Source organism: Euleptes europaea, chromosome 16 (assembly GCF_029931775.1).
Source record: "Euleptes europaea isolate rEulEur1 chromosome 16, rEulEur1.hap1, whole genome shotgun sequence".
Classification (NCBI taxonomy): Eukaryota; Metazoa; Chordata; class Lepidosauria; order Squamata; family Sphaerodactylidae; genus Euleptes; species Euleptes europaea.
In genome coordinates, this window is record NC_079327.1 from 43,116,133 (window position 1) to 43,129,179 (window position 13,047).

At 47.6% G+C, this 13,047-nt stretch overlaps 1 protein-coding gene across 2 annotated transcripts in view; it reads left to right on the forward strand.

Moving 5' to 3' along the window:
* Positions 1-13,047, forward strand: part of FRMPD4 (FERM and PDZ domain containing 4) — a 292,186-nt gene that overhangs the window by 270,283 nt on the left and 8,856 nt on the right. For both annotated transcript variants that reach the window (XM_056862191.1, XM_056862193.1), the window contains exons 11-12: positions 2,010-2,136; positions 12,422-12,511. In XM_056862191.1, coding sequence (XP_056718169.1) covers positions 2,010-2,136; positions 12,422-12,511 — 217 coding nt within the window. The remainder of the gene's footprint in view (positions 1-2,009; positions 2,137-12,421; positions 12,512-13,047) is intronic.

The window sequence follows — 13,047 nt, forward strand, 5'->3', positions numbered from 1 at the left end:
CTGTTAACATAATCAGCCACTTCTGATACCCATAAATTAAGATTGTTTCTCAGTGGCTTTTGTAAAGCATGTATAGCAAAAAATTTATTTGCTGTTGTTTTTTAATTCTTAAATATTTTCTTGGTATAAGCCTTATGGGGTGTTAAACCTGAATAAACTGAAAATGTTGTGGGAGGGAAGGTGGCATGGTATAGCCCGATCTCTTCAGATCTCAGAAGCTAAGCAGAGTCAGTACTTGGATGGGAGACCCCCAAGGAGTGCTCTACAGAGGAAGGCAATGGCAAACCACCTCTGTTTCTCACTTGCCTTGAAAGCCCCTCGCTGGGGTGACTGTGAGTCAGTTTTGACGGCATACACATATATAAATATCCTGTTTTCTTTTCATAAATAATGTGGAACAGCACAGTTGCACTGTCGGTTACCTTGTGTGGATCGTAATCCCTTGCCGCTTTTTATTCATAATTCGTTACAAGATTTTCATAGGGAAGAAATGCCTTCCGTTTCAGTTAAAAGAAAAACATACACCTCCTCCGCCTAGCCATTAAATGTTTAAAGTTTTTATCTCTGTAATGTTGTTGTCCTGTTATTCAACTACAGCAATTCAAAAAGAGTTTTCAAAAGCTAAAATTAACTGGGGGGGGGGGGGAGAATCACCCACAGCTTATTGCTGAAATGTAGCCCTGAAATCAGGAGAGGGGAACTTATCAAAAGGGGGAAGGGTTCACACATACGTTTCCCAGTGCTGTAATTGATCCTGAAAAGGGGGGATCACCCACAGTCACCCGCCCAGCACTGAAATGTAGCAAACTCGGAAGAGAGGACCATTCATTAACTGGTGGCAATGGTGTTATGATAGGCAGGCAAATACAAGGGATTTGAAGTTTCAAGTTTTGTGTTATTCCTAAACTGCGCTATGTAAATATGTAAGTATGTGGAAGGTTTATGTAAAGGCTTGTGTTATCACACAATTCCTCTTCATCACCACACATGCGCCTGAAAACATTTAAAACAAGGAAGGAGGGTGGGAGGGGATTAATGATGGCGGAGAGACAGCAGTGGAAGGAAGAGATGATGGTAACGTGATGGAATACATGGCTAATACTGGATTGCATTCTGCCATGTGGAATCTCTGTTGCAAATGCAAAATTGAGAAAATATTGCACTGGCAACATAATGGGGACAATAAAACTCTAGTGTGAAAGCACCCCAGGTCCCTCCTGCTGATTCATCAGTGCTCTGTGATGGAAGTTGGTAGCCATCCCACGGTAGACCGGCTATTCAAACTGAATCTTCTTCTAAGCTACACTGGGTGCAATATTTGATCCAAGATGCTCATTGTGGTATCGGTCTGAAGAAGCAGGACATTTGTAGATATAGGCCAAAAGCCACAGCCCTGTGTCCATGACTAAAATATTCTTCACAAAGAATTTTAAAGGTATTCTCTTTAGGCTTGATTGTCTCTTGCCCATATAGGGGGTCACTTAGAAATGGAATTGTGCCAAGGGAAAGCCCTTTGCTTAACAAGCTGTCCAGGTGGCTAAACTGATTTCCAACAACCAGCACAATTCCTTGTGCTGTAGGTTGCACCTGCATGATTGAAATATTCTGAACTGTGCAGGGCAGCCAACTTTCACAGTCTCTCCCTTTTCCTTACTTTAATTTTGATTTTTCACCCGTGTGGATGGCTGTGTATACGAATCAGCTGTGAGTTTTCACATTGTATTCCTGAAATGAACGTTATGGGACGTTTTCAAGGAAAACACAAAACGAGAAGAATTGTTGTGCCTCTCAAAAGGACTTCCTTCATGGAAGAAATTAGGGGCTACCCCCCAGCATTAGCAGTTTCCTTTTTCTGTCCCAGATTTATATGGAACAGAAAGAAGCCTGCATCTGCAACTGAAAGTGTCACCAATTGTTGCATCAGAATGTTATTCTCTCTGTTCTGTGGTTACTTGTTAGCATGGCTTTTCCAAAAGAATGTGATATTAAAGGTATGTCTTGCGTTGCAGAAAAGAATGGGGACTGGAGACTTTTCTTCCATCTGCTGTACTGCAGAGTATGAAAGAAAAGAACATAAAGAAAGCACTTTCACATCTTGTCAAAGCAAATCAAAACCTAGTTCCTCCCGGTAAAAAGGTAATGCATTTACATGTTAATGGAAATATATTTTCATAATCAGGAAGAGCTGTGTCTGAAGGAAAGTGCTTTAGAAAAATAAGTGTCCAGTGCATTTTTTTTCAGAGATTGCCACATTGGACAATGTATTGTGCTCACTGCCATATTTCAAGAGTAATTAAAAGAGTTTATTTAGCCAAATCACCTTTTTAACTTGACAATGGTGGGAAATTGCTAGTTAACCACAAGGGCATGCCTCTTTCCCTCTTCTTGCGTTCATTTTGCTTTCACATTTCATAACAAAATTGTTAGCAAATTGCTTTCTCTCAGCTTGATGTTCTGAACTGCATTAACTGGAGAATCTGCCACAACCACACGTCTTTCTCATTATGCCATCCACTGCATGCTGTAATATTGGTATGTGAAGAATCCTGATCCAGTGACTCCACAATGACATTAATAGACATGCAGCTCGGGCTTTCGGTGTGTTTGAGAGTTGCTTTATAAATTAAGAGCACAGATCAGACACAGATAAACACATGCCTAGTTCTGAAACTTGGCTGGACCTACTTGTACTTTTTTAGCAAGTTTGTCAAAAGTGGATTAGAATGTGAAAGATAAATAACTTAAAAAATGCATAAGACATTACACAAACTGCTTATATAAGCACTTCACTTGCGCATCCCACCCCATGTATACATAGCAAAGATTTATAAAATACAAAATGTGGCAAGAGAAATGCAGAACAGTTGAGACTATGTCGGACATCTAGTCAAGGACTGTTAACTTGCTGTGCCATTGTTCAGTTTAGCTGGAGGCAAATTTGAAGCTGAGGTGCCACATCACCTGGCACAGAGCTTGGGGAAAGGGAGGGCAGAGGGGAGGGAGGGGTACGCCAGGCGCATGTACATGAGCTGGAGCTAGGCACTGGTGGCCAGAGGAGTGGTTGCCGTACTGCCACCATGTGCTTGCCCGCACTCTGGTCTCGCGCATAGCTGCTGTAGGTGTGGCGCATGCAATGAGAAAGGGTGGGTGGCTGAATGCTGGGTGGCGCCGTGCGCATCAACTGCACAGCAGGCAGGCAACTGCGCTTGTTCTGCTGCGTTGTGGTGGCACTCCTCTTCTTCATGCCCGTGCTGGGCCCCCAACCTCCTTGCGCTCGGAGTGCTTGCCCCCCCACACACACCCCAGTCCTGCACAGATCCAGTCCTGCACAGCACTTCATATAGTGCTATATAAATTTATATAAGAGCCCCATGGCGCAGAGTGGTAAGTTGCAGTACTGCAGTCAAAAGCTCTGCTCACGACCTGAGTTCGATCCCGGCGGAAGTCGGCTTCAGGTAGTCGGCTCAAGGTTGACTCAGCCTTCCATCCTTCCGAGGCCGGTAAAATGAGTACTCGGCTTGCTGGGGGTAAAGTGTAGACTACCGGGGATGGCAATTACAAACTACCCCACAAACATAGTCTGCCTAGTAAACATCGGGATGTGATGTCACCCCATGGGTCAGGAATGACCCAGTGCTTGCACAGGGGACTACCTTTACCTTTTTTATATAAATCTAATTTTAGAGCAAATGCAAAGTGGACAGCATGTAGTTAACTGAAGAAGGTCACTGGGATACCAGAAGGAAAAGTTATGGGTAGAAAGAGAGGGAGGAGTGGGCTGAGTCTAGGTGAGGGATGGAGGAGGAGAGCACCTGAAGTTCTGACAAGTTCCCTGCCAAGGATCCAGATCTATCTATGAAATTTAAGGACAGCCAGCTGACTAAGCACAAACAATCTTAAGAGGCTGTTACTGAATGTACACTAGTGAGTGGAATTCACCTGAAGTTCTTGCTCCTCAGCAATATTAATTGAGGCCAGGAGACGCAAAAGCCAAGCCAAAATGCTGGTGATGTGCGGGGGGGGGGGGGGGAAGGGACTGGGCAAGGCAGGTGGGGAGATCCTCCACTTTTACTTGACTTATTCCATGGGCCTCTTCCCTTCTCCCTCTTCCCCATCCAAACCATATGGTGTGTGTGACTACTACCTTACTTGGGCATCTACTCTAGTTGGGAATCACATAATCTGTTTTATTTTAGTTAATTGTTTTGCATTTTCACAAATACAGTCAGATTTAGATGGGCCGAACCTCTTTGTCTAGCACTGTAACTGTTGGAAATTATGCCCTTGAATGCCTCCAGGAGGGAACCTCGTGCCCTGTGTGCTCCAGAGCCATGATCTCAGAGCTCTGAGCCCCTGTTCACCTCACTGTCAGGCTGCTATCTCGGTTTCGTTATTGCCTCTGTCTCTGTGCTGTATTGTCTGCCCCCCAAGGTCGCATGCCTAAGCCTAAGCCTGGGAACTCAGCTCCTGGGAAACTGTATTCCTGCGTGTAATCTCCCGCCTTTCCTGCCTTATAATATCTCCCAGCTAGTGAGCCTTTCATAGCTGTCATTTTATTCGTTTGCACTGTATGCCTATTTGATCAGTAAAATCCACCTGTTTGGACTCTATACGACTTTGTGGTGATTTCTGGTTCTGTGGGCCAAGGGCTGACATTATGACAGCTATCTCACATCTTCACCGTTCTCCTAGCCAGGCTGGAGCCCAGGGGGGTTCGCCTGCCACTTGGATGGGAGCTGTGCAGCTCTCCAGGTGATCTACTACCCTGGAGCCCTTCTCAGAGGACCCTACTCTGTTACAGGACTTAATTGCTGAACTTTTCCGGACGAACCGAGAGGTTTGCCGCTTGAGGGGACTGGTACACGCGCAGTGGCAATCTCTTACAGGACGTCTCTGGATGTTAACATCGGAGGATACTGATGCTCGTTTAGATCTTCAGGACTTGGATCAATTACTGGACGATGCCCGATTGGCGACTGAGGATTTACAAATATTAACTGGACTTCTGGATAATCTTATTTCTCGACAAACTCTTTCTACCATGGCGGGAGCCCCACCGGAGGGTTTTTCCCTGATCCCGGATGCGGCCAGCTGCCAGGCTGAGGCCAAGCGAGTCGCTATTAGCACCGCTCTTCTCCTTGTGGAATGTACAAAGGACACCCCGGTAGCCACCTTGGCTCAAGTTTTGACCCCGACGTTTGGAGCCGAGGCATCCGCACTGGCGGTTCGAGTACAACCTCTGCTGGGCGGGGAACCTGACCCCATACTCTTGCTCCTCGAGACAGAACTTTTGCCGCGCATTACGGCAGAGGCTGCCCTAAGACTTGAGAACGCCAAAGTTCTTGCGGATCAGCAAGCCGCCGAAGCGGCTAGGGTCGCAAGAGAGAGAGAGGCGGCGGAAGCAGCCAGGGCGGCTGCAGCAAGGAATCAGGCGAACGTGGACACGCGCCCCAAGGACTATGTACTGGGACTATCAGGTCTCACCTTTTCCCCGGCGTTTGTCCCGTCGCGTACGACCCAACGCGCACGCCGTTTGGCTGACCGACGTCGAGACTCAGATGAGTCTGAAGACGAGGATTTATATGGGGATAGCTCTCAATGGGCCACGAGCTTCCGAACCAGTAAGCCTCATCTTACTGGGGGCCCAAGTGAGGAGGTTCATCTTTTACGAGCCCAGAATCGGGAGCTCTCCGACCGTGTGGATCAACTCCAAGAAGTAATGGAACTTATGCTTCACGAGAACAGACAATTACAACAAACCCTGATAGCTCAGAGACAGCCCGTTCCGATACCGGGTCAGGCGGTACCCGTACAACCACCCGCTAATGTGCCTGCTCCACCCTTACCTCCTGGAGCTCCTGTTGCTCCTCCGCTCCGACCACCCGTGCAACCACCTGCTAATGTGCCTGCTCCACCTTTGCCTCCTGGAGCTCCTGTTGCTCCTCCGCCCGGACCACCCGTGCAACCGGGTCAGCCCGCGCCCGGCCCTTGGAAGCAACTCAAATTGAGGACTACGTATGACGGATCTCTTGAGACTTTGCCTTGTTTCTTGCATCAAGTGGACAGTTATATGCGAGAACAAGGTCAACTCTTCCCCACGGAAGATAGCCGGGTGCGGTACGTAGCTTCCCTCCTGACAGGCAAAGCGGCTGACTGGATGGTCCTCCAGTTTGACACCCGCTCTCGTGCGATTCGTTCCCTCAACAACTTCATGACTGCCCTGAGAAGGAGGTTTGAGGACCCCTTCCTGGGAGAAAGAGCCAAAACGGAACTTTTACAATTAAAACAAGGCTCTGCTACAGTTCGGGAATTTGCCGATGAATTTCAGCGACTGGCAAGTAAAATTGTAGGTTGGCCCGAGACCACCCTAATCCATCATTTCAGGGAAGCCTTGCATCCTGACATTCTGAACTGGTCTTACATGCGGGGCGATCCCGATACCCTCGAAGGCTGGATCCTATTAGCCGAGGAAGTGGAAAGCCGCCGCCGCTTTATTTCTCTCGTCCGTCAAAAGCACAAGGAGAAGGGCACCCAAAAGCCTCAACCCAAGGCACCACTGCTCGTCCCACGAAATCCCCCACGTCCGCTCCAGGAACGTGAAGTCCGATTTCAGAGGGGTGCCTGTCTTACATGCGGAGAAATGGGCCACTTTGCAGCCGTTTGCCCACGCCGCCAGGAATTATTTCGTCCCAGCACGACAACCCGCGCCCGAGGTCGTCCACCACGCAGAGGCACCGCGGCCACCCGCAGCGCAGCTCCGGGAAGGCCCACACCCTCTGCACTCCATGCCGGGGACCCAGCCTCCCTGCCTGCTTCCAACGACCCCGCCGGGTCTCGGATTACAAGTGCCCCATTGGGGGACAGCTTTCCCTCTTCGGATGAGGAAAACCCTTGGATTTCTCCAGCCTTAAACCTGGAATCTCCCCTCGACTTGTCAAAAAACGGCTCCGGTCTGTGGTGAATGGAGCATCTCCACAGACCTCTCAGGATCTTCCTATCAAACCGAATGCTCCTACCAAAATCAAAGAAGTGGACTCCACCGTCTACGTAGATGCAGTTTTACAACAACTTAACGGAGGTCCACAAATCCCCGTCAAAGCACTAATTGACTCCGGTTGCTGTCGCACTCTCATAAGCGAAGCCACGTTTGCTGCCCTCAGAGCCGACTCAGAGGCTTTACCCGCCCCCGTCCAATTTGCTCAAATGGACGGGAGCCAATTCCAGGGGGGTCCAGTTGATCATCGCACCATAGGGGTGGCAATGGGAATTGGTTCCCACTGGGAACAAATAGACTTCACTATAGCCCCTATCCGATTTGAAGTCTTGGGAATTAACTGGATTAAAGGACATAGTCCCAGTATTGATTGGGAAACAGACACTATTTCTTTCGCTAGTCCCACCTGCGACCAGCATCGGCAAAACTTTGCTCTGCCATTTCCGCCCGTTCCAGCGTTAACCTCTACTGCCCCAGTACCACCGGCTCTACCCGCTGTATACCGGGACTTTGAAGATGTCTTCGACCTTAAGGAATGTGATGCCTTACCCCCCCACCGGGCCTCAGACTGTGCGATTGAAGTAGTAAAGGACTGCACATTAACCAAAAGTAAGATTTACCCTATGAGCGCTTCCGAGCGCACTGTCCTCCGGGACTTTTTGGACAAAAACCTCGCCAGAGGGTTCATTCGCCCTTCGAATGCCCCAAACTCGGCCCCCGCGTTTTTCGTCCGGAAAAAAGAGGGCGACCTTCGCCTGTGCATTGACTTCAGAAAGCTCAATGCGGTTACCCAGACCAACGCCTATCCTATCCCATTAATATCGGATATTTTGGGACAATTACAGGAAGGCCGTGTGTTCTCTAAATTAGACTTGGTGGAAGCCTACTACCGAGTCCGTATCCGCGAAGGAGATGAACACCTCACTGCCTTCTCTAGCTGTTTCGGAATGTATGAATTCCTTGTAATGCCGTTCGGATTAAAAGGGGCCCCGGGGGTCTTCATGCAACTCATCAATGAAATCCTACATGACCTTCTATATCGTGGGGTGGTGGTCTACTTAGATGACATTCTCATTTATTCGAAAACTATGGACGAGCATGTGACTCTGGTCAGAGAAGTTCTACAACGCCTGCGTAACCATCAACTGTTCGCTAAACTAGCTAAGTGTGAATTTCACCAAAGCAAACTCACGTTTTTGGGATACATCATCTCCCACCAAGGTCTTCGCATGGACCCCGCCAAAGTCCAAGCCGTCCTCGATTGGACTCCCCCCACCAACCGTAAGCAAGTACAGCAATTTCTGGGATTTGCAAACTTCTATCGGGGATTCATCCCTAACTTCGCCCAAGTGGCTCTACCCATTACGGACCTGCTGAAAACTAAAGGAAAAGTAAGCTCGGCTGCCTTGCTCTCCGCAAAGATCCTATGGACTGAGCAATGCCAAGCCGCCTTTCTGGCCCTCAAACGCCTCTTCACTTCGGAGCCGGTGCTACGGCACCCAGACCCAAATCAAATGTTCATTGTGCAAGTCGATGCTTCCGATGTAGCCATGGGAGGGGCTCTCCTCCAGCAAGGACCGGACGGTCTTCTTCACCCTTGCGCTTACTTTTCAAAAAAATTTGCGCACGCTCAATTAAACTGGCCCATCTGGGAGAAAGAGGCCTCTGCAGTTCATCATGCACTGACTTTATGGCGGCAATTCTTGGAAGGGTCTAAAATACCCTTTGAAGTTTGGACCGATCACAAAAATCTAGCTGCCCTCACGGGGTCCCATAAGCTATCGGCGAAACAACAACGGTGGGCGGAGTTCTTTGCTCAGTTCCGTTTCACCCTGAAGCACGTCCCTGGGAAGCAGAACGTTCTCGCGGATGCCCTCTCCCGTTTACCACAATATCCGGTAAAACTCGAAAGACCCACCAACTCTCTGTTCACCCCTATGCAACGTGGGGCCCTACCTATGCTGGCTGTGCAAACCCGATCCCAGCATCAACACACCTCGCAAGCTCCGCCAGCCCAACCGGCTGCCCAGCCGCCACCGCAACAGACCGGAGTTCCCGCCCCTCCTACCCCTCCGACCGCTCAGCCGCCTGCAGTCTGCGCGCCGCCACACGTAAGCACTAGCCCTATAACTATTTCTCAGATCTCCAGAACCGACGGGGGGGCTCCCTCCAAACTCCCCATCTCCGAATCCTTTTTAACTGTCCTTCGGGACCAGTGCCTTTTAGAACGTTCCGCTCATACCCTACCTCCTGGTGTTTTGGAACAAGGGGGGTCCTGGTACAAAGACTCAAAATTGTATGTACCCAAAGCTCTCCGGAAGGACGTTTTACATTTAGCTCATGGAGCCAAAACAGCTGGGCACTTTGGGTTTCTGAAGACCCTTCACTTATTGCGCAGACAGTTCTGGTGGGGGGGAATGCGTTCCGACATTGACTCCTTCATCCGCAGCTGTCCCGTTTGTGCCGCTGCGAAACGATCGCAGGGCAAACCCCCGGGACTGCTACAACCTCTTGAAACGCCCAGCAAACCTTGGGAAGTGATCGCTATGGACTTCATGACTGATCTCCCTCTCAGTGGGGGTAAAACTGTGTTGTGGGTTGTTACTGATTTGTTTTCTAAGCAAATACATTTGATTCCATGTGCAGGGATCCCCTCTGCTCAGAAACTGGCCCGCCTCTTCGTGACGCATATATTTCGTTTACATTCGTTTCCGCGTAAAATAATTTGTGACCGCGGAAGTGGTTTCGTTTCTAAGTTTTGGAAAGCTTTCCTCAAGTTGGTGGGGGTGGAACAGGGATTGTCTAGTGCATACCATCCTCAAACTGATGGTCAAACTGAACGTGTCAATGCTGTACTCGAATGTTATTTGCGTTGTTATGTTAACTACCACCAGGATAACTGGGTGGAACTGCTACCTTTAGCAGAATATGCCTACAATAATGCCATGCATCAATCCACAGGTTTTAGCCCGTTTTTTGCTGTGTATGGACAAGAGTTCAGTCCCATCGTTCCTACAGATGATGTAGAGGGGGAGGGGAACCCCGACATTGCCTCCTGGGCACACGCCCTCCGTACCACTTGGCCCTGGCTCGTTAGCAACCTCGACCGGGCCAAACGTAAATACAAAGCGCAAGCTGACAAACATCGCTCCCCCGGGGGTGATCTGCAAGTGGGTGCTTTGGTTTACCTTTCCACCAAAAACCTCCGGTCCACCCAACCGTGCCATAAACTCAGCGCCAAATTCATTGGCCCTTTCCCCATTACTCGGGTCATAAACCCTGTCACAGTGGAACTGGCTCTCCCCAAATCTTTGAGGCGTGTGCATCCTGTTTTCCACATAAGCCTCCTCAAACCCCATGTTGCTTCTCCACGGTGGCATCCGGACCCACCGCCTGCGCAACCCATCATGGTGGGGGGGGAAGAACACTTCGAAGTCTCCAAGATCCTTGACTCCCGTATTCACCATGGTACTCTCCAGTATCTAGTTCGTTGGAAACATTTCCCCCCTGCCTATGACGAATGGGTGCGCGCACGGGATGTCTCCGCCCCCGACCTCATTGACGCCTTTCACATTGCTTACCCGAACAGGCCAGCCCCCTTGCGGACTGGGAGGGGGCCTTGAGGGGAGCAGAATGTCAGGCTGCTATCTCGGTTTCGTTATTGCCTCTGTCTCTGTGCTGTATTGTCTGCCCCCCAAGGTCGCATGCCTAAGCCTAAGCCTGGGAACTCAGCTCCTGGGAAACTGTATTCCTGCGTGTAATCTCCCGCCTTTCCTGCCTTATAATATCTCCCAGCTAGTGAGCCTTTCATAGCTGTCATTTTATTCGTTTGCACTGTATGCCTATTTGATCAGTAAAATCCACCTGTTTGGACTCTATACGACTTTGTGGTGATTTCTGGTTCTGTGGGCCAAGGGCTGACACTCACCAGTGGCTGTCTTTGCAAGGCCGGCGCTACTCATATCTCCCAGCCACTAAGAAACACTGAGCTCTTCTTGCTCGTCCCACAGCAGGCCACTCTTTATATTGTTGCAGTGGGCAAATAGGTTATCCTCATCTTTAGCCAGTCTCAAAACTCATTCCATATTCCCAGCCTCTCCCAACTGTTTCCATCCCATCCCCATTTCAGTTACTCCAATGTGTGTGTGCATGTATGTATAAGAAAGAGAAAGGGAGAGGAGGTTCTAAAAAAAAGGAGCTCTTTCCTTCAGGGAACAGCTTCTTGCTCTCCTTTATTCTTCCCAGGAATATGTGTTTTTATTTTAACAGTTATGATAGAAAAATATAAATATAAAATTATTGCGGCAGAATTCTGTAAAAAAATTAAGGACATTACAGGGTATGTAATGGCAGTGTAACTAGGAAATGGCAGGCATCCATAACCGTGTGACCAACTTCCTCATGGACTTCTCTTACATCCAGATATCTTAACAGAACTTTTGGGAGTCCACATGTGGATTGCTGATGCTGCATTTGCATTTTAAGTCATCTCTTGGAAGTAACCAGACAAGGAATAGCAACAGGTTGGGAGGAATGTCATTGGGATTGTAACAGAGTAAACCAAACATTATAATAGCCTGGAGTTCTAAGGCAATATCCTGAGCAATATCCTTCCACTTGGTGTGAGCAACTTGGGTTAGTAAAATGGTATTAAGGAGATTTGCAGAGACACCTGGACATGGATAGAACAGTTCCGGCCTTCTTGTCTTGAGGAGGATGTAGCTGTTATAACTGAAACCTACGTGTGGGCCACAGGAGACAAATCTGCCTTGAGATCGGGTTGCACTACTTGTTTTTTAACCAGTGGTAAGAAACAATTGGTAAGAAACAAGCTAAGAGTTTCACACATTGAATGTACCACATATGTAAGCCAAATCAGTTACAGTTATGGAAAGATAAATCAATGGACAATTTGGAGCATTTTGAAGATAAATCATTTTTAAAATCTAGCACACTGTGGGTCTAATTTTTTTTTTAAAAAAAGGCTGCCCCTGAAAATCTTTATTGAAGAAGTAGTAAATTTGATAGTTCAGATCTTTCCTCTACTTAAAGCCCTTCAAGACATGTTTCTAATACAGTCTATGCTACTTCTGATGCATATCTTAACTTCAGAATCCCAAAACAGTTTAGATAAGACTAATTTTAAATGAGTCATTAAGGCTGCAATGCTAAGGACATTTTCCTGGGAGTAAGTCCCATTGAATAACACAGTACAAACTTCTGAATAGACCAGTTTTGGATTGCTTCCTAAATTTATGACCTAGAAATAACTTATACTTTTAGGCATTTCTCTAAGGAAACTTTGGCAATTTTGTCCCATTTCAGTCTCCTTAGGCTGAGTAGTAATATCATGATTAATCTATTTGTTTGATAATATTAACACTGAATATTATTTCTATTGCCATTTTGTTTTGTCATTGCTTTCAGCTATCTGCTTTGCAAGCGAAGGTACACTATCTTAAGTTTCTCTGTGATCTACGCCTATACGGGGGCCGTGTATTCAAGGCAACATTACTGGTAGGTCTTTTTATCTTTAGTTATTGTCCACTTTTGCCAAATATTCTGCATATGATTAAGTAACAGGATGATTAAGGCTCGGTATACACAACTAATATTTAGATTGCTCATGCAAAGAGCTCTAATATGACTTGAAAATGCTCTTGTTCTCTTACAAAGTTGTCTTCTCACAGTAACATGTACATATAACTAGGGGTGTACATTTGGATATGTCGAACTGAAAAAAGAGGGACCATTTCAATGGAGCCAAAAAGGCACATACGAAAAAAATCCAATTTCTTTTCCTTTAAAATTTTTTCAGGTCCGTTGTACCCTAGGGGAATCTTTGCAGGGCTCTGCAGAGTCTATGTTTTGAATTATAGGCACCAACTTTTCAGTGTAGCTTCAGGTGACTCTCCTTGGGGGGTTCATGTAGGGGGGTTCATGTAAGGAGAGTCACCAGCAGCTATGCTGCAAATTTGGTTCCTCTATTGTGAAAAACAGTTCCCCAGAGACCCACAAAGATCCCCCACTGATGTAACACTGATCTATGTCAA